General features: G+C 40.0%; 1 protein-coding gene across 3 annotated transcripts in view; it reads left to right on the forward strand.

The window, feature by feature from the left end:
• Positions 1 to 21,975, forward strand: part of SPHKAP (SPHK1 interactor, AKAP domain containing) — a 214,262-nt gene that overhangs the window by 164,657 nt on the left and 27,630 nt on the right. For all 3 annotated transcript variants that reach the window (XM_011984954.1, XM_011984955.1, XM_011984956.1), the window contains exons 4-7: positions 10,010 to 10,069; positions 12,000 to 12,134; positions 15,482 to 15,737; positions 17,296 to 21,046. In XM_011984954.1, the coding sequence (XP_011840344.1) occupies positions 10,010 to 10,069; positions 12,000 to 12,134; positions 15,482 to 15,737; positions 17,296 to 21,046 (4,202 nt within the window). The remainder of the gene's footprint in view (positions 1 to 10,009; positions 10,070 to 11,999; positions 12,135 to 15,481; positions 15,738 to 17,295; positions 21,047 to 21,975) is intronic.

Below are 21,975 nucleotides of genomic sequence, written 5' to 3' on the forward strand. Positions count from 1 at the left end.
AAAGGTTTAGAAAAGGCAATTTAATGTCTTAGGTCAGTAGATAATGTTTATGTAATTAAACAGAAATAAATACTTATGCCAAGTAAATGGAATTTGGGTGGCAGAAAAAAATAATTACAGGCAAGGAGCCAAATTTTAATTGTTTTATGTTCTCAGAAATGGCTGTTTCTTTATAAATAGTCTATCTCAGTCACCAAAAAACTACGTATTATATTATTCTATTTATATTAAATTTCCAGAACAAACACATCTATAGAAATGTAAAGTAGATTAATAGTTGCCTAGGGCTGGGAAGAGGGTATTTGGGGGAAATGGAGAATGACTGCTAATGGATATAGCTTCTTTTGGAAACGATGAAGATACTAAAAGTTATTGAATCACACACTTTAAATGGATACGTCATATGGTATGTAAATTAGATCTGAATAAAGCCATTGTCTTTAAAAAATAAATACATAATGATAGTAAGAACTGGTAAAGAATTGGGTAAATGTCTCCAGGCCCCAACCCAAGAGATTTTGATGAAATAGTTGTGGTTCAGAGCCCAGGAACATGCAGGTGTAAGAACTCTTTCCAGATGATTCCAATGGGCCATGCAGGCGGGTTAAATGTTCTTACTCCCGGAGCCAGATGGTCTTCAGACCTAAATGCAGCTCCTTCCAGGAGTAAGCCAGTCCCTGTGGTGCTCCATTGGCGGTTTGTTTGTTTGCACGATTGCTTTGTTGTTGTTGTTGTTTTTGTTTGTTTTTTTCTTTTTCTTCTGCCCTCTCCTACTTGGGTCCTTTTAATTTCCACGTTCACTTTCTTCTCCCTTTTCCGGGAAATAAGAGTAGTCCTGACAGTTCTGGTTCAGCCTTAAGACTGCCGACTAGTAGAAGATGACTAGCTGCTCTGTTTCTAAGACTCACCGGACAATTCACAAGCCACAGGACATGGCTCCCATCTCCTTTCCTCACAATAGCATGGGAGCTGAGAGCAGAGCCAGCATCTGCACATCCCCTCCCACGGCCAGTGTCCTCCGCTCCCCATTACCACCTAGATTCATTCAGCAAATCTGCACTGTATTACATAGAGTAATACACTTACTCTAAGCCAAGGTTATACCCTCTAGTGTTCATAAGATTTCAGAGAATGTACAACTGTTTTCTTCTTCTTTTTTTTTGAGACAGAGTCTCACTCTGTCACCCAGGCTGGAGTGCAGTGATACTATCTCTGCTCACTGCAACCTCCTCCGCCTCCTGGGTTCAAGCGATTCTCCTGCCTCAGCCTGCTGAGCGGCTGGACTACAGGCATGCGCCACTATGCCCGGCTAATTTTTGTATTTTTAGTAGAGACAGGGTTTCGCCATGTTGGCCAGGCTGGCCTCGAACTCCCGAACTCATGTGATCCACCTGCCTCAGCCTCCCAAAGTGCTGGGACTATAGGTGTGAGCCACTGTGCCCAGCCCAGAACTGTCTTCTAAACAAATACTTGGAGGATCCTGATTTAACTTTCCTAAGGGCCCTTGGAAATAAAAATGATTATCCCCGAGAAAAGAAATTAGTGCCTAGAATATCTGCCTTAAACTTAGAGTGTAGTGTTGGCATGTAGTGGCATTCCACAAAAAATTGCTGATTGATGGAAAACAGAGAATAGCCACACTAGAGAAACTGCCAGTGGCTGATAAAACACAAGAAAGCTATTCCTAAAAAATCATATAGGAAAACATCTTACAGTACTGTGTATTTTTAATATGCTAATTTTCTATTACCACTTTATTTTTATATAACCCAGAGCACCTTTTTCCAAGCAGGTGAAATGTAGAAACACATTTTTCTACTGATTCTTTAGTTTTCATCTGATCCAAATAATTACTCAGGGCCTACTTTCAAGAAGGAAACACTTGCTAGTAACAGATCTTTAAAATGGAAATCTAAAATAAATATAACGTGTTACATATCTAGTAAAAGTACATCAGACATTACATGTAAGTGTATCCTCTTGATTCAAATGAAAGGTCTAAGACAATAAACACTACATTTTTATGGCAAAATAGCTAATTATCTTGAGTGTATACTTATTTTTTAATTTTATTTTTTAAGCTATCAATAAAATTGACTTGAGGTATGTTTCGTTAAAAGACCTCTAGTATTTTAGGTATTTGTGCTCCTTTTACTGTATCTCTTACCACAAACTGTTCGAGAAGCTTCCCCCAGAATTGCAATTCAAAATTATTTTTAATGTTGACAATAAAAAAAGGAGAGAAGCTGGACAGTCTTAAATGTCAATAAAACTTTATATTTCATTTTGTGTAATTGTTGCAATCACTTCAAAGCAATGACTGGATATAAATGCAGTATTTTCCCAAATAGTCAAATGTATTCCAGAATGGCCACAGCATGGTGGCATAATACCATTGATGAAAAACTTGCCTACAGTCCTAGGCAGAAAAAATGTCATATTCTTTAGAAGGTAATTTTGGTCCAGGGTCCTGAATCTAGCAGAAGCCTTTTGGTTAGAAAAAGAAAGGAGGCAATGTTTTCTTTGGATGCTTTGTGAATCAGCATTTTGATGCCATCAAATTAAGAGATGCTGTCATATCCCACATGGCCAGATGGCTGCATTGTTAGAAGCTGCTTAAAAGAAGGAATTGCTTTTCTTCTAAGAAAAACTGTAAGTATATATTTGGTCATATTCAACATTCAAATATCTAGATTTTAAGGCAATTCGACATCATGCTGTGGGTTATTATTTTCTGAAAAGGTTTTCTTTTTTTTTTAATTATTTTTTGTTATTATACTTTAAGTTCTAGGGTACATGTGCATAATGTGCAGGTTTGTTACATATGTATACTTGTGCCATGTTGCTGTGCTGCACCCATCAACTCGTCATTTATATCAGGTATAACTCCCAATGCAATCCCTCCCCCCTCCCCCCTCCCCATGATAGGCCCCGGTGTGCGATGTTCCCCTTCCCGAGTCCAAGTGATCTCATTGTTCAGTTCCCACCTATGAGTGAGAACATGCGGTGTTTGGTTTTCTGTTCTTGTGATAGTTTGCTAAGAATGATGGTTTCCAGCTGCATCCATGTCCCTACAAAGGACACAAACTCATCCTTTTTTATGGCTGTATAGTATTCCATGGTGCATATGTGCCACATTTTCTTAATCCAATCTGTCACTGATGGACATTTGGGTTGATTCCAAGTCTTTGCTATTGTGAATAGTGCCGCAATAAACATACGTATGCATGTGTCTTTATAGCAGCATGATTTATAATCCTTTGGGTATATACCCAGTAATGGGATGGCTGGGTCATATGGTACATCTAGTTCTAGATCCTTGAGGAATCGCCATACTGTTTTCCATAATCGTTGAACTAGTTTACAATCCCACCAACAGTGTAAAAGTGTTCCTATGTCTCCACATCCTTTCCAGCACCTGTTGTTTCCTGACTTTTTAATGGTTGTCATTCTAACTGGTGTGAGATGGTATCTCAGTGTGGTTTTGATTTGCATTTCTCTGATGGCCAGCGATGATGAGCATTTTTTCATGTGTCTGTTGGCTGTATGAATGTCTTCTTTTGAGAAATGTCTGTTCATAACCTTTGCCCACTTTTTGATGGGGTTGTTTGTTTCTTTCTTGTAAATTTGTTTGAGTTCTTTGTAGGTTCTGGATATTAGCCCTTTGTCAGATGAGTAGAGGTTTTCTTAATAGATGTTAGCTAACTTTAGGAAAAATGAAAAAAATTCAAGCAGAGGAAATCAAAGGACTCACCTCCTAGCCTAAAACCCTGGTGTCCTCTGACCTCTGGCACAGTGATTTGCCCCTAGTGGACGCAGAATACAATGACATCTCTTAATGATTGCATTTCACTATCAGAATAGTCTAAAATGTTGACTAAAATTAATACATGAAAACATAAAACTGCACTTATGATATGGTTTTGATCCCGACAATTGTCATCATCAGTTGTTTCTATGTGTTTTCAATTCAAAAAAGTCAAACTCGTTTTTATCTGATATAAAAGCAGTGATTTCGTCTGACTTTATTTGTGTCAAATAAAACTATTTAGGAAATACAGTTGCCTCAAAAAAGTTTCTGTGAATTACAATCCACTTAAAAATTACTTGTTTTGTATTGAATACCAAATTTTCATGTCAGCCTCTTCCTCACATCAGTTTTTCACAAAGATATATTTTATATCACCAGTTAACAAAATTTCACAATAAAATTTGAGTGTTATAAATGCCTACATGGAGCTTCATTTATGAAAAGAGAGTCATAAATAAGAGTAATCACTGAGATTACTTGGCTAATAACCCATGATACTAAAAAATAAAGTGTATTTCCTATAGACATTCAAATTTTTATTACATATAAGTAGTTTTGAGGAATATTTTATTAGATTATATAAAAGTCAAAATCATAAGGTGGTGTCATCTTCTCAGTGATATTTATTCCTGCAATGTCTTCTTTAAAAACCATAATAATGATAGAAGAGCAGCATTTGAGTGTAAAACATAGAGTACAACCACAAGATTAGCTCTGTTAAGGAAGCAAGAGAAGAACTGCTTGTATGCTTTTGGGATGATGCGTGTTTCCATCTGCTTCAGCTGAGTATGTCTGCAGATGGTCTCAGTAAGGACACGTGCACAAATACACAAAAGAAATGTATTTTATGTGAAGAGGAAGGAGCTGCGATTCCAAGAAAAACGTTAGCACCTTTTATGTGGCTTTATTACACTTATGATTCTCAACATTTTGTCTTTTTCTATTTTTTAGTAAATCCTTCTTTGTGAGAAAAAGAAGCCAATCTAAGTACTGGAAATAGGAGCCAATAGCTGGGTGATTAGCTCATTTAATTCTTCTGTAGCTTCTCTACGTATTCCCTATACCTTTATGGGAAGAAAATTGTTTATTGACTACACTGGAATTCATTCTATAAATAAGGGAAATGATTATTACAAATGTCCCTTTCTTGTACACCTGTCACCTGCACTCACCAACAAGAATTTATTGAGCATCTGCCAGATGCTTGGCACCATGCTGGGCATCCAGTGATGGACAGGGCCTGCCCTCATGAACTAACAGGTTGTGAAGGCTGCAGGAAAATCAACCACTTCTATGTTCAAGAAAAAAGAATAATTATGTAAAAATACATACTTAAAAAAATCCTTTCCTAGGTCATGTGGCATATTTGGATTTGCTCATGCAGGCATTTTACAGATAATGCAAAAGCATCACAGTACTTATGCCTTATTCTCCATCGGCTGGTGGCTCCAGCATGCAACCCTAGCCTCCGCACCGACAGGATTCTCTCCAGCTCATGGAACCGTAATGCAGAATCTTCCAGGCTTTATCATTGTAGTCACACATAACATTCATCCTAACTGCTCCTGCAAAAAACCAAATAAATAAAAAACTTTATTTCAGTTTCCCACTACCAAAAGTTTCCTCCTGTAATAACACTGTAAACATGTTCATGATTGACCCAGTTCTCCCAACTCCCTTCTCCAGCACACATGGCCCATGATGTTTCTGTCACTTTAAGGACATGTCCTGCCTTCAGACAAAACAAAACTCCCAAGGGCAAGAACAATGCCTTGTATTGTTTGTCTTCTCAGCACCCAGGATTGACACCACGCACTTTGGAGACATTCGATCTCCTCATCAGACATTCAGTCTCCTCATCAAAGCCTCCTAATCCAGGCTCACCAGTCCCCAGCTCTCCTAGCCAGAGCCTGGTTCTATATTCTCCTTGGACTTCAGCATTAGTGGTTGCTTAAATCTCAGTTAATAGCCCCAGTTTATAGAGATTGAAAACTTGCTAAGAGCAATCCAGTCACATGGTCCATTTCATCAAGAAGTGGATTGACTGTGAAATTATCAAAAGTTAGGTTTCAGGGCTGTTAATATGCATAGGCCCCAGTTTCAAGGCCCTTGGGACAGAGCCTATCAATATATTCACATGGCTATGTGTTTTTGTAAAATATCCAAAGTAAGATATTTTAATTTTGATTATCTCTTTCCATTTCGACTCCTACTACCTCTTACCTCCCCCCATACTGAGAGTCACTGGAGTGACCACAGGTGTTATTGGGCTCTGGCTTAAGGGAAATTGAGGGGGTTGTGTTTACATGAGATATATTTATGTGGCTTGGTATCACTTTCATATACAGTTAAGTGATTGCTAGCCATCCACATATAGCAATGACTTCCAGGAATGCTTCTACCATCAAGAGTGGTAACCCAGCCAGACACTGCAACATGAATGTGCCAGGTCAGGGATAGTGTGAGCATGTCCTACAGTTTCCAGTACCAAAACTATGTAGGCAGTGAGAGAAAACAAGGTTTACATGCCAGAAGCTACTCTGTGTAAAATTCTTCCAGTCATCAGACATGGAAAACTGAAGTGCAAAACTGGGTCCTCGTTGAGGCCTAGTCAAGCAGCAATTTCCTCTTGGTGGGCATTCATTTGATAGCACAGCATTGAAAATCAGAAATGCATGATGCATTGTTTTTTCATGGAAATCACACAAAAGAGAATCAATCCAAATTATGTCTTTAGAGTACAAAAGTGTAAAGGTACTACAAAGAGTGAGTATGCCTATAACAACTCATATGAAAGAAATTGTAGAGCAGTTTCCCACTGAATTTGACAATAAGCTGAAAAACATTTTCAATAAAAATTTGGAAGTTAAAAAAATCAGTCAACCATATTAGAGGAAAACTAGCTTATTTTTCTAGTTTCTCTAGAGAAGACAATATTTCAATATTGCTTTCACATGAAGAAGTGACCAAAGAGTATTTAGTCAAAAATGTAAAAAAAAAAGAAAAAAAAAAAAGGTATTATGGAGGTGCATTGGGCAGTTAATTAGATATCATATTTCTGGCAGTTTTTATATTTTAGTATTTGCCAGCCCTTTTAAGTTCTAGCTTTCTTGTGATTCCTTTTTTCCTTCTACATAAGTAAATATTCACTCTCACACCTAATTTAAAATATTCCTTTTCTTTTTTTTCTTTTTTTTGAGATGGAGTCTTGCTCTGTTGCCAGGCTGGAGTGCAGTGGCATGATCTTGGCTCACTGCAACCTCTGCCTCCCAGCTTCAAGTGATTCTATTGCCTCAGCCTCCGGAGTAGCTGGGATTACAGGCACATGCCACCAAGCCTGGCTAATTTTTATATTATTAGCAGAGATGGGGTTTCACCATGTTGACCAGGATAGTCTCGATCTCTTGACCTCATGATCCACCTGCCTTGGCCTCCCAAAGTGCTGGAATTACAGGCGTGAGCCACCACAATCGACCATTAGTCCATTTCTTAAAGAAGGCCTCACATTGCATGCACATCAGGCCCTAAGAAGCCTGGATCATCCTCTACTACCAAGATATTGAAAGATGTACATAAGAAGTATAAGCAAGAAGTCGGTTTGTGTCTTGCTTTGTTTTTGTCTTGGTTCAGCTAGCAAATGTGGAGAGTGTCCTTCAGGTGGAGGTAGATTTTCATTTAGTAGCCTAGAACGGGTGAAAAGAGAGTTCATCCTCAGAGAACTAAAGAAAATATTGGAAGGCAGACAAATTGTTACTATAAATGCCTTTCTTTGCTTTCTGGTCTCTGCTTTGCCCTCTCCCACTGTGATGCAGGATAATAAAAGCTTTGTCATGCCCAGGGGCAAGGTAATGGGCCTTTCTTTAAGGTGAATGGAAAATCTTGTCATCAATTCAGTATCTCCAGTCCTAGTTGCATGTTATTAAAAGTCCCCGAGCACTGATGGATATTGAACTAGTTTTCCAAGGGCAAAGTTTCAATTATTATATGAATATTCGCAAACTTCCCTAGATCATGAACTGCTTTTGAGCTCCATCTTCTATTTATGCTTCTATTTGCTCTGTCTGCAAAGGGACTCGTGCCAATTTCTTCCTGTTTTTCCATCTTATTAACCCAGAGTAAAAAGAACTTCTGATGAGAGTGTGGGTCCTTTTATGCCCTTTCTTCTCCCTAATGCCCATCAAGTTATCAGGAACATTCGGGGTCCCTGACTTCCCACAACACAAGTTATTCTTAACAGGCAGATGGTGCACCCTAGGGTTACACTTCAAGGATCTCGTGAGCCCATGAAACTTGAAGCAGTCTCTTATTCTTTGGGACTAAAGCAGACGTGATCTTTATACTTCTGTTTCAGTTTTTAAGATCATTCTCAAAACCTTTCCATTATTTTTTTAATCTCAAAAAGAAAAAAGATGGACTAAGAAACCATGACCCCAAAAAGTAACTAAGATCAGAAATCCCCATATATTTGCAGGCATCTGAAAGTTCAAATGTCTAACTAAATTCCAGGTAATTAATGTTCTCAGTTTTGTATCATCAAATCAACTTGTTAGAAATAAAAACCTTTGGATGATTTTTAGCAAAGTATTAAAGAACTTCATTTGCATCTTCTCATTTAGCACAAAATTAACTAGACCTAATTACCGACACTTCCCTTCCTCTAGGCCTGCCTGCAATCAGATTCTCTCATTCCCTGTTGCTTTACAGCATGTTACACTTTCTCACCTCAAAGTATTAATCATGCTGTCTGTCCAACCCACCAGTGATGGTCCCCATCCATTCCCTATCCAACAAAAGTGTTTTTATCTTTCAAACACATAGCTAACCTCTTTGAAAACTTTAACTTTCTTTTCTCCAACCCCATCTGAATGCTCATAGTAGTTCTCTAACTATGTGATATGTTTGGGATTTAAATTACAGGCATGAGTCACTTACTCTTGGGGACATGTTATGAGAAATGCATCATTAGGTGATTTTGTCACTGTTTGAACATCATAGACTGTACTTACACAAGTCTAGATGGCATAGCCTACTGTACCCCTAGGTTATATGGTATAACCTATTATTTCTAGGCTATAAACCTGGACAGCATGTTTCTGTCCAAAAAACCACAGGCAAATGAAACACAATCATTAAATATTTGTATATCTAAACATATGTAAACATAGAAAAGGTAAAAACAGTAAAAATACAGTATTATGCTCTTAAAGGACCACTGTTGTATACGTGATCAGTTCTTGACCAAAATATTGTTCATTTTGCAGCATATGACTTTATAACAATGTTTCATTGTTTTTCAGATTTATTGTTTAATATTATGGCTATTGTTTTTAGACTAACCCATTGAGACATTTATCCAAGATGGCTAGCAAAGTGGCAAATTGTATAACAAGGTAAAATAAAGTAAAATGAACTAAAACAATGTGGCAAAGAGGAGTCCTGGCTTATTATGCACTATATTAAAAGTGGGTGGAGAAAAGGAGCAAAAATGAGAAGTGGAAAGGAGAAAACAGAGAAAAGTATTTATTGCAATTACAAACAGCCTTAGAGCATGAAAAGTTATTTTTCCTATTTCATGAGAATTGATAACACCTTGTAAACTTGAAGATTTTGTTGTGACTGTTCTATTCGCTCTAATACAAACAGACTTTTTCAGTATGTTGGGCCATAAAAGGAAGAGGACATTTGTTGTAACCAGTGGGAAGCTGAGTAGGGTGTTGGAGAGCTATTTAGAGGCTCAAAAGTGAAATGACTATTTCTTTTTTTCTTTTTTCTTTTTTTTTTTTGAGATGCAGTCTCACTCTGTCACCAGGCTGGAGTGGGCACGATCTTGGTTCACTGCAACCTCCACCTCCCGGGTTCAAGCGCTTCTCCTGCCTCAGCCTCCCGAATAGCTGGGACTACAGGCGTGTGCCACCACGCCCGGCTAATTTTTGTATTTTTAGTACAGACAGTGTTTCACCATGTTGGCTAGGATAGTCTCGATCTCTTGACCTTGTGATCTGCCCGCCTCGGCCTCCTAAAGTGCTGGGATTACAGGCATAAGCCACCACACCCACCCTGAAATGACTATTTCTATGCCAAACTGTCTAAGATGTGGAAGATTCCCAAAGCATTTGCCCCAGCAGATTCCTGCTTTCTTTCTTCTAAAAAGACAGTCAGGTTTTGACTTTAATGTACTATTTTTGCCCTCTTTCCCAGGTCTGCTTTGTGAATCTTGATGTGAACAAGGAAGAATGCAGCACAGAGCACCTGCAACAGGTAACATTTGAAACTCAAGCTGTCCAGGAGGTGATTACAAGGACTATTCAACTTGATTTCATCTGTAAATAATGCTCATTTTGTAGAAGACTCTTTGGTTAGATAGTTTCATTACAGTCCATTTCCCCGACCCTTTCCCTAGCACTTACCCTCTACAGTTTGCCCTTTTTACATTTGTGAAACTTGCTTTCCCATGTAGGCAGAACTGTCCAAGCAGGCACACATCCTCTTGCCCATCAGTGCCTTAAAATGGCTATTTGTAGATGACTTTTCCAAGACTTTTCTAAAACCTGCTGATACCAGCCAACCCTCCCCTCTGTCTCTCAGATTCGCTTCTTCCTGCTGCTTTCATCAAATGCTTCATCCGTACCCGTGGCTTGAACTTTTTGCATCCTGTTGCAGCTAAATTCCCCAAGCACATCCAAGGCCGTGAGGGCCGTGATGTAAATGCTTGACAGTATGGAAAGACTTGAAGATCTATTCAGTCCTCTGGAACTGGAGCCTGCTGATACAATGGGAATAATTAGTGCTCTAATAAGGTTGCCATTCCATGCCAAAAGTTGACAATAGTTTGAATTTACCATTTGGTGTAATACTGTTTAATGTATAACAGCACACGATTTGCCACTTGATTTCCACCGAACAATAGACCTGCAATTACTCGGTTATTGACAGTTATTCCCATATTGACAATGCTGTACTTTAAGCTTCTCAAACCCAGTTTCCCACACCGCTAATTTATTACACATTTTCACCGAGCCCCAAATATCATCATCTGTATAGTACTATGGGATTTTCAAAAGAAATTGCACACACAATTTTATTTGATAGAATTATGGTACAGAGTCCATCAGAGAGACAGCAGGGAGGGCCAAAGCAAGTTGGCATCTAAGGGTAGCGTGTTTGAAGAGTTTATGTGAGTGATTTGAAATAATCGTCTGTTATGGCTAAGAGTATACCTTGGCACTGATGTAGCTACATGAACTGAGCAAGTTACTCATCTCTGGGCCTGAGGCTGCTTGTGTATAACATGAAAGGAATAATGGAACCTTATCCATATAGGATTGTTGTGAAGATTAAATGTAGTCAGATTTAAGCTATACACAGGCTTTAGCATAGTGCTTGCTTAGTACATAGAGTAAAATCAATGCTAGTCACAATTTTATAGTTATTATTATTGAAAATTAGAACAGGAGATGTATTAGTCCATTTCACGCTGCTGATAAACACAAACCGATACTGGGCAATTTACATAAGAAAGAGGTTTATTGAACTTACAGTTCAACATGGCTGGGGAGGTCTCACAATCATGGTGGAAGGCAAGGAGGAGCAAGTCACATCTTATGTGGAAGGCAGCAGGCAAAGAGAGAGCTTGTGCAGAAAACAGTCCTGCTTTTTAAAACCATCAGATCTCATGAGACCTGTTCACTATCACGAGAACAGCGTGGGAGAGACTCGCCCCCATGATTCAATCATCTCCCACCAGGTCCCTCCCACAACACGTGGGAATTATAGCATTTACAAGACGAGTTTTGGATGGGGTAACAAAGCCAAGCCATATCAGAAGATTATTAGTTTAAAAAAAAAAAAATCTTTTATTCAAGGTCTTTAAAGGGAAAATTTTTCCAAGTTACTGTTTATACCTGTGGTAGGATAATAATTACTATCATAATGTTTACTTTATGTTTACTTTGTAAAATGTTTAGTTTCGTAAAATTTAGAACTAAAGAATTTTTAAAGCTTATATTTTCTCTTTCAATCTAAACTTGCATGCTTCCATTTTATAAAATTTCTTCTAGTAAGAATCTTAGTAGATTGACCAATCTATAATATGAGCAGTTGTGAGTATTATTTCTGAAGGTAAAATAGTTTGTGAGTAGTATATGGTGAAAAGAAATCGGCTAAACTAATAAAGATTCTTGCTTTACAGAAACTGGTCAATGTTTCACCAGATCTTCCAAAACTTATCAGTTCCATGAATGTCCAACAACCAAAAGAAAATGAAATTGTCGTCCTAAGTGGATTAGCCTCTGGAAATCTCCAGGCAGAATTTGAAGTTTCACAGGTAAGACGTAAGTTCTTGATAAGCCATTCACTTAAATCTATAGTTAGCTCAGCACAGATCAGTGTAACCCCCAAATAAACGCTACACATAAGCTTCTGTAACATAGGAATCAAAGTGTCTTTACATTTGAGAAAAGTCTGCATTTATATTTCTCTTAAATACCACCACTTAGAGTTTGACAGAGCTTTTATTACATCAACTCCTAATTTCTATTGTCTTCTCAAATTCCTAAGTTGTATTTGAACTAGAACAGATAGAGTAGGCATTGTTTACTTAGCTTGGTTTTCCACAAATCTACTGGAAAAATGAAAACAGAACTGTCTTCTCTTTTAGGAGCAGTATCAAAATTCTATTTCAGAATCCCACAGTATCATCTTTCAGATGTTATGTATTCCTTAGGAGGTACCAAACTAGCCAAGTTAGTAAATCCAGAATGGCAGCTTCAAGGATGGAAAGAGAGTGTCTTGGGCCCAACGAATAAAATATCCCTCCTCCAAAACAAATGTTATTAAAAATAAAGCAGTAACTAAAACACTAGTATTATCATTCAGTGCACTCATGTGCACTCCTACTATATAAATCACTATAACATTATTTATTTAAAGACATGTAAGTAAAATTGTTTAATTAATTTACAAGAAAAATGCACATAAAGTATGTTACAGTGATATGTAACAGCTCCAGATTAAAATGATGAGCATTTGTTTTCCACAAATTGTTCTTCCTTGGGTTTTAATTTCGCTGTCCATTTTTAAAGTCTTCCTTTATCCTTCAACTCTTCAAAATATCAAAAAGCCCCAAAGTCTCCGAATTTCAAGAAACATAATACAGTGTGATAAATCAATTAATAAATGAGAAGGCTTTATTTCCAGGTAATCAGATCTCCCTGACTTTGTAGCTACTAACAAGGTTTGTGTCCTATAAATTTTACATGAATTCTAGGTAATTTGTGGCTTGTCAATAAATTGTACATTATGTCATTGAGAGTGAAAACTTTATTCCCGTTTTCTTTTTAGAATTCACATACTTTTTAAAAGCTGCCTCTGCATTATAGAACAATTTTCCTAGCTTAGTATTACTGAGAAATTCCAGCTTTCTTTCAATATCTCTATGAAAATTGGTATTGACATTAATTGGACTTGACCTTGAGTTTAACTTACTAGACCCTGATTAATCCCAGTTAGATTCTTAATTAAACATGGCAGAAAATTAGCTTAAACAAAAAGAGAACATATGGTTTCATGTAACCAGAAAAATCCAGGAGTAGATTAGAGACTTAAAAACAATGTCATCAAGACACGGATTTTTCTCTTGTGGCCTGTTTTCCTGTTTTCTCTCCATTGACCCCATTATCAGACAAGCTCCTCCCACAAGGAAGCAATATCCCTTTGGGTTCAAGTCAGGAAAGTGTGAATGGAACATCATTTCCAGGTGGTTTGCAGCAAAAGCCTCATTGCATCCTATTGGCTCTCAAATGTCACATGCCCATCTCTGAACCAATCACTATGACCCAAGGAATGCATCCTTCAGATTGGCCAGGCTTGAGTCACATGATCACCTCTGGAGCCGGAGGTGAATCAACTCCATGTGAATCACTTGGACTCTGGTGAGGTTGACTGACTGATAGTATAGTGTGCCCTTCTCCCCAGGGCAATTGTCTGATTCATGTTTGCACCTCCTTGCATAATTTGCATACAACAGGTACTCGGAAAATACCGGGTAAGTTTCAGTTTAATGTAGTGTGTCTAAACTCAGTGGAAAGAAAATTAAGCCAACTTCTACTTACTCTACAACAGCAGTTCCTCTCCATTTGGGGGATCACAGATACTTTGTGAATTCAATAAAAGCTATAGACCAGTGGGTCTCAAATGCTAATGCATGTACCCATTGCCAACAGATTCCTTGGAAACACAGATTCTGACTGAGTAGATCCGGGTTGAGGCCTGAGAGTAAATATATCCAACAAGCTCCCAGGTGATGCCATGGCTGCAGGTCCATACCCACACTTAGAAAAACCAGGCAATGGACCACCTTCTTTGAAAAATAGACCTAATCACATATGCATACAGGGGAATTCAATTTTTGAGCCCCCAGGGGATTTCTGAACCTCTTGGAGGAGGATTGAATTTTTCATTTTATAATCATCTCTCCTAGAATTATTGGAATCTTTTATTACTATTCCAATGGCAATAAATAATATGAATAGTGAAAATGTGTAGTGGAGAATGAGGATATGGTTCATAACCCCAGAACTAAAAGAATTAACAGGTCTAACTAGTACATGATTCTATAATTTGGGCCTTGTTATCACTGTTCTTACCACACGCTGGTCTTTTAGAGATAATGGGTTCACTTCCTATGGATTTCATTTAATTTCATGTTGACTGCTTCTTCAGATAATACAAATTATAGAATCTAACTGTAGTTGATAGAACACTTACTGTACATCTGAAGTACTAGTAGAGGTTTTACTGAGTATCTTCAAGGCAGAGAAAGATACTGGTCTGACAAACTGGGACTCAATTTAATCAAGAGAGGTAACCAAGACAGCGTTGACATTTCCTTCAGCTTGACCAAAATGTGGACAGGCTCCTTCCTGACTCTAGACTCTGACTTCCCTTTTCTTAGAGCATTTAATCTAGAAAATTTATAACTGTAAATTCCTCTGCCTTTTTGAGATGTAAATCTTTTTGTAAAAGCCTCTTGCCAGCTTTATACCCAGAAATGTCTTTCTCAAGGACCTGGGAGCTGTCTAGTTGAAATGTAATCATCAAGGAAGATAGTTCCCTTAATGTCCCCAGTCTTTACAGGAGCGTAAGAACCTAACTTCAGTGGGCGTCTTGTTCCAGATTGTAAAACTACCTCCTGTCAAAAAGATACAAGAAAGTTTACTGTTTCTTTGGGTAAAGCCAATGATCAAACACAGATGACCTAAGATCTGCCCCATCACTCTAGCCCTTAAAAACCCTATTGCCTTTTGTTCAGTCGAGTGTGGTCCAGCTTAATTCTGGCCTCTCTTCCCTATTTTAATAGCCTTGAATAAAAATCTTCTTTGCCTGTTTAACTTTGCCCAGTTCAATTTTTCCTTTGACCAAGGGAAACTAAAATATGTGATACAGCCGATCTATTTTTCCCCAAGTCAGGCTTTCTGCTAGGTACCTTGTGTTCCCAAACATCACTTGAATTTTTTTCAAGCAGTTTATTAATATAATCCCAGAAGACATTTCACATATTTTAAAGGTCCCCACTCCTATTAACAGGGGAGCTTAGTGGAAAAGGAAAGGTCAGAGGCAATAGTCTTTTATTTTCCCTTTTGAATAAATGCCTTCTTTTCTCTCCACTTTTAGTGCCCTTGGCTGCCAGATATCTGCTTGGTCCAATGTGCAAGAGGGAACAGACCAAACAGTACCAATTGCATCATCTTTGAAATCAACAAATTTCTGATTGGTCTGGAACTGGTGCAGGAGCGACAGCTCCACCTGGAAACAAACATCTTAAAACTGGAGGATGACACGAACTGTTCCTTATCCTCAATCGAGGAAGACTTTCTCACTGCTTCTGAGCACTTGGAGGAGGAAAGCGAGGTGGATGAATCTAGGAACGGTGAGAACTTTCCAATTAGTGCCTCCTGAAATTAGTCCGCATATAAAAATGTCTGGGTGGGATTTGAGAAAAGTTCCAGGCCACATCAGTTTGGCTGACACATCACAATCTTTACTTGCTGAATTTTAAGGAAGGAAGGAAGGAGGATATGAGAACACTAGTGAAGATGCTGACAAACACACTTAGCAGACTTAATGGTTGGATGGATCCAGACTCCCAAATGATGCCTTAGGGATGCTGAAGGGAATTTGTGTACTTTAAAGATAAATCCTCCTGCCTGCCAAGAGATGGAGGCTATCACTGGGAGGAAAGTTAACTTCCCTAAGACTTCCATAAAAGCCGTATATTAGTTGGATCCAAGTTGGACCAGCCTGGGCTTGAATCCCAGCACTGCCACATTGAGGCTGTGAGATCTGGCGCCAGTTATCTAATCTTTCTGAGCCTAGTTTCTTTGTCTAATTTGGGAGTACAATCATGCCTGTAGCTAATGATTTTTGTGAAGACAGAAAGAGATAATCCAGGAAAGTGTTTAGCACTCATTTCTTCAGCTCTCTCTGTTGACCCACTCACAGAGCTCAATGAACAATGTGTTCCTCCTCCCCACTTTTAGCCACAGAGGAAGGGGTACCCCAGATGTTATTGCCACTGTCTCTGGGACAAGTCTCGTGCAAACTTTAGAACAAATCTTTGCAACAAGTCCCACTACTGAGCTTGCTGTAAACATCCTCCCTTCTCTCTTTGTACCCAATGGGAAGCTCTAAGATGCACCTGTCTGGTTTGCTTTCCCCTGAAGAATGGTGGCAACCCTCAACCCTCAAACACTTCCTACTTGCATTTGTATCCCACATAGAAAGCCATTTTTTTGGGTGGCATTCTATCATGAAACTTGAAAGCCTTTTCCGATTCATTTTTCTTGAAGAAAACCTTCAAAATGTTATTCTTGAAGGGGGAAAAAAGTTGATGCTTTATTTTTATTTATTTATTTTTATTTATTTTTTATTATACTTTAAGTTCTAGGGTACATGTGTACAATGTGCAGGTTTGTTATATATGTATACATGTGCCATGTTGGTGCACTGCACCCATTAACTCGTCATTTACATTAGGGTATATCTCCTAATGCTATCCCTCCCCCCTCCCCCTACCCCATGACAGGCCCCGGTGTGTGATATTCCCCACCCTGCGTCCAAGTGTTCTCATTGTTCAATTCCCACCTACGAGTGAGAACATGCGGTGTTTGGTTTTCTGTCCTTGTGATAGTTTGTTCAGAATGATGGTTTCCAGCTTCATCCATGACCCTACAAAGGACATGAACTCATCCTTTTTATGGCTGCATAGCATTCCATGGTATATATGTGCCACATTTTCTTAATCCAGTCTGTCATCGATGGACATTTGGGTTGGTTCCAAGTCTTTGCTATTGTGAATAGTGCCACAATAAACATACGTGTGCATGTGTCCTTATTGATGCTTTACTTTTAGAAAGTAATTATTACTTAAGACTTATGGTAACCTGCTATCCAAAAAGTAATAGTGCCTCTCATATTCTCCTCACTAGGTTATGAAAATATAAATGTCTCAGCCAATGTTTTGGAAAGTAAACAGCTAAAGGGAGCCACCCAGGAGGAATGGAATTACAACAAGGAAAAGTGGCGTTATGCTTTGGAAGACAAATACATCAACAAATATCCCACACCATTGATTAAAACAGAACGATCTCCAGAAAACCTAACAAAGAACACAGCCTTACAGAGTCTAGATCCCTCAGCCAAGCCATCACAGTGGAAAAGTGAAGCTGTAGGGAATAAGAGAGAAGCCACCCATTATTATTATTCAGAAGATTTTAAAGGTCAAATGGAAAAATCACAGGCACTGTATATTCCAAAAGATGCTTATTTCTCCATGATGGATAAAGATGTACCTTCTGCATGTGCTGTGGCTGAGCAGAGAAGCAACCTAAACCCAGGAGATCATGAAGACACAAGAAACGCTCTCCCTCCTGTACAAGATGGAGAAGTCACCACTGGCAAGTATGCTACAAATTTAGCAGAATCCGTGCTGCAGGATGCATTTATTAGATTATCTCAGTCTCAGCCCACATTATCCCAGGAATCTGCAGTCAGTGTTTCTGTAGGAAGTTCTCTGCTTCCCAGTTGCTATTCTACAAAAGATACAGTGGTTTCTCGGTCATGGAATGAGCTCCCCAAAATTGTCGTTGTTCAGAGTCCAGATGGCAGCGATGCTGCCCCCGAGCCAGGCATCTCCTCATGGCCTGAGATGGAAGCCTCTGTTGAAACCTCAAGTCTCCTCTCTGGAGAGAACCCCAGCAGACAACCCCAGAGTGCTCTAGAAGTGGCGTTAGCTTGTGCAGCCACTGTGATTGGAACCATTTCCAGTCCACAGACCACAGAAAGACTCAAAATGGAGCAAGTGGACTCAAACTTTCCACTAGGGGGCAGTGGTGCACTGCAAACGCAAGCACCCCAAGGGCTCAAGGAACCTTCCATCAATGAGTACTCCTTTCCATCTGCTTTGTGTGGCATGACTCAGGTGGCCAGTGCCGTGGCTGTCTGTGGTCTAGGTGAAAGAGAAGAGGTGACGTGCTCAGTGGCTCCAAGCGGTGGCCTCTCGCCTGCAGCTGAGGCTTCTGAAGCCATGCCCCCACTTTGTAGTTTAGCAAGCATGGAGCTTGGCAAGGAAGCCATTGCTGAGGGATTGCTCAAGGAGGCTGCTCTGGTTTTAACAAGGCCTAATACCTACAGTAGTATTGGAGACTTCCTGGACTCCATGAACAGGAGAATCATGGAAACTGCTTCAAAGTCTCAGACCCTGTGCTCAGAAAATGTCCTCAGGAATGAACTGGCACATACCCTGTCCAATGTTATCCTGAGGCATTCCATTGATGAAGTTCACCACAAAAATATGATAATCGACCCCAATGGCAACAGGCATTCATCTGAAATTCTGGACACCTTAATGGAAAGTACAAATCAACTGCTTTTCGATGTGATATGCTTCACGTTCAAGAAGATGAGTCATATTGTACGGCTTGGTGAATGTCCTGCTGTCCTTTCTAAGGAGACCATCGGAAGGCGGGAGACAGAACCTGGCTGCCAGCCATCTGATCCGGGTGCTAGTCTAGCTTGGACAAAAGCCACTGAATCCTCCAGCAGCTCTCCACTTAGCAATTCACACAACACGAGTCTTGTCATCAACAATCTTGTGGATGGCATGTATTCAAAACAAAACAATGGTGGAGTGAGGCCAGGCCTCTTCAAGAACCCCACGCTGCAGTCAGAATTATCACATGGTCACAGGGTGCCCGATTCTTCGACTGCTACAACATCCCCCAAGGAAATATATCTGAAAGGAACAGCGGGAGAGGATACAAAAAGCCCTCATCACAGTGAGAATGAATGCAGGGTCTCTTCCGAAGCACAAAGGTCCCCGACGGTTGGCCAGTCCAGAAGCAGTTCCCAGGAGGCTGAGGACAGTATCCACCCAAACACCCAAGAAAAGTACAACTCTGCCACATCTTGCATCAACGAAGTTCAAGTCAACCTGTCCTTGTTAGGGGATGACTTGCTGCTTCCTGCTCAATCCATGCTTCAAACAAAGCATCCAGACATCTACTGCATTACAGACTTTGCGGAAGAATTAGCAGACACTGTCGTCTCCATGGCAACTGAAATTGCAGCGATTTGCCTTGACAACTCCAGTGGAAAACAACCCTGGTTTTGTGCATGGAAAAGAGGGAGTGAGTTTCTGATGACACCCAATGTACCCTGCCGATCCTTGAAGAGGAAGAAAGAGAGCCAGGGGAGCGGGGCTGCTGTGAGGAAACACAAGCCGCCGCGGCTCAGTGAGATCAAGAGGAAGACGGATGAGCATCCCGAGCTTAAAGAGAAGCTGATGAACAGGGTTGTGGATGAGTCCATGAACCTTGAGGATGTCCCAGATTCGGTCAACCTTTTTGCCAATGAAGTGGCAGCCAAGATCATGAACCTATCGGAGTTCTCTATGGTGGACGGCATGTGGCAGGCGCAGGGCTATCCCCGGAATCGGTTACTGAGTGGTGACAGGTGGAGCCGGCTGAAGGCCTCTAGCTGTGAAAGCATTCCTGAGGAAGACTCCGAGGCCAGGGCCTATGTCAACAGCCTGGGCTTAATGAGCACGCTGAGCCAGCCGGCCAGCAGGGCCAGCTCTGTCTCCAAACAGTCGAGCTGTGAGAGCATCACCGATGAGTTTTCCAGGTTCATGGTGAACCAGATGGAAAATGAAGGGAGAGGATTTGAGTTACTGCTGGATTACTATGCTGGCAAGAACGCCAGCAGCATTCTGAGCTCAGCCATGCAACAGGCGTGCCGGAAAAGTGACCACCTCAGTGTGAGGCCAAACTGTCCCTCTAAGCAGTCTAGCACAGAGAGCATCACTGAGGAGTTCTACAGGTACATGCTGAGGGACATCGAAAGAGACAGCAGAGAAAGCACCTCCTCCAGACGGAGCAGCCAGGATTGGACAGCCAGCCTGCTGTCTCCTTCTCTGCGATCCCCGGTGTGCCACAGACAGTCATCCATGCCAGACAGCAGATCCCCATGCTCCAGGCTGACAGTGAATGTGCCCATCAAAGCCAACTCTTTAGATGGCTTTGCTCAGAACTGCCCACAGGATTTCCTAAGCGTGCAGCCAGTCAGTAGCACGTCCTCATCCGGTCTCTGCAAATCTGACTCTTGCTTGTATCGGAGAGGTAGGACTGACCACATCACGAACATGTTAATTCATGAAACGTGGGCGAGCTCCATTGAAGCCCTCATGCGCAAGAACAAAATCATTGTGGATGATGCGGGGGAAGCCGACGCTGAGCCTGTTTCTGGTGGCTCTCCCTCGCAAGCAGAGACGTGTGCAAATAGATTAGCTGCCAGCAGGATGTGCAGTGGGCCAACTCTGCTTGTTCAGGAGTCTCTCGATTGCCCGAGGAAAGACTCTGTTACCGAATGTAAACAGCCCCCAGTGTCATCTTTGAGCAAAACTGCTTCTCTTACAAACCACAACCCTTTAGATTCTAAAAAGGAAACTTCCTCGTGCCACGACACTGTAGCAATAAACCACAAAAGGCGATCACTTTGCTCGAGGGAAGTGCCTTTGATTCAGATTGAAACAGATCAGAGAGAAGCCTGTGCTGGGGAACCTGAACCCTTCCTTTCCAAAAGCAGCCCCCCAGAGGAAGCAGAAGAGCATTCGAATGACAAAAACATCCCAGATGTGGTGAGAGGTGGAGACACAGCCGTGAGCGCTTGTCAAATCCATAGGTGAGTGAATCGTCTCTTAGACTACACAGAGTGCATGTGATGGAGTTTGCATCTTAATCAGCGTTTAGTCTAAATTTTAGACATAAAGGATTTGATTGGTGCAATAACTAAATCTTCAAAACCAAAAATAATGACCTCCTAGGTTAATATGCATTTGTGGTAGAGAGTTGAAAGTAAATTTCTTCTTAAAATCTCCAAAGCAAATTAAACTCATCTATATAACCAAAGAAGTAAGATATAATTCCCCCCATTAAAATTAATCTCCTGTGGTTTCCTACCTTTTAAAATTCATTCATGGCAATTTTTAAGCAAATAATAATCTTAATAATATATGATGCAATAATATTAATAATAAATGATGCAACTTATTCATTTGAAAACAGTTAAATTTAAATAAATATTAGTATTGGCATTTGAAATTAAATATATTGGCATCATTTTTCTCTCCTCTCCTTTTACTTCTCCATACAGTCTCTCCTTTCAAGTTTTGCTTTCTGTTTTTGTTTTTTGTCTTTTTCTAAAGATCTTGCCAAGGACACTGTGTCCCACAAGGGCTGGCCCTTTAGATGCCTGGTATAATTCTGGCAGTATAAATGCAAAGCAACACTGAAGTATTGTTATTTAAACAGCTCTTTTCCAGAAAATTATGACGTAGTTGACAATCTATTTTGAATTTGACATAAGGTAATAATTTCTCTGAGGCTGCTTAAAGAACTCTCCATTCCTTTTACAACTCATATTTTCTGTAGAAAATCTATAAGCTCCTTGAATATGAGACCATTGTATCATTTCTTTAGCTTTGCTTTGTAGTTAAACAAAACAGGACAACAAAAAAGGAAGCTAGTGGCCTTGGAAAATCTAAGTTGGAGAAGTCTTTTCAGAGACATATGCCTATATTGTTTATTATTTACGAAAAAGCCTGTGATTTT

The sequence above is a fragment of the Mandrillus leucophaeus genome, unplaced genomic scaffold (genome assembly GCF_000951045.1).
Source record: "Mandrillus leucophaeus isolate KB7577 unplaced genomic scaffold, Mleu.le_1.0 Scaffold277, whole genome shotgun sequence".
NCBI classification, from domain to species: domain Eukaryota; kingdom Metazoa; phylum Chordata; class Mammalia; order Primates; family Cercopithecidae; genus Mandrillus; species Mandrillus leucophaeus.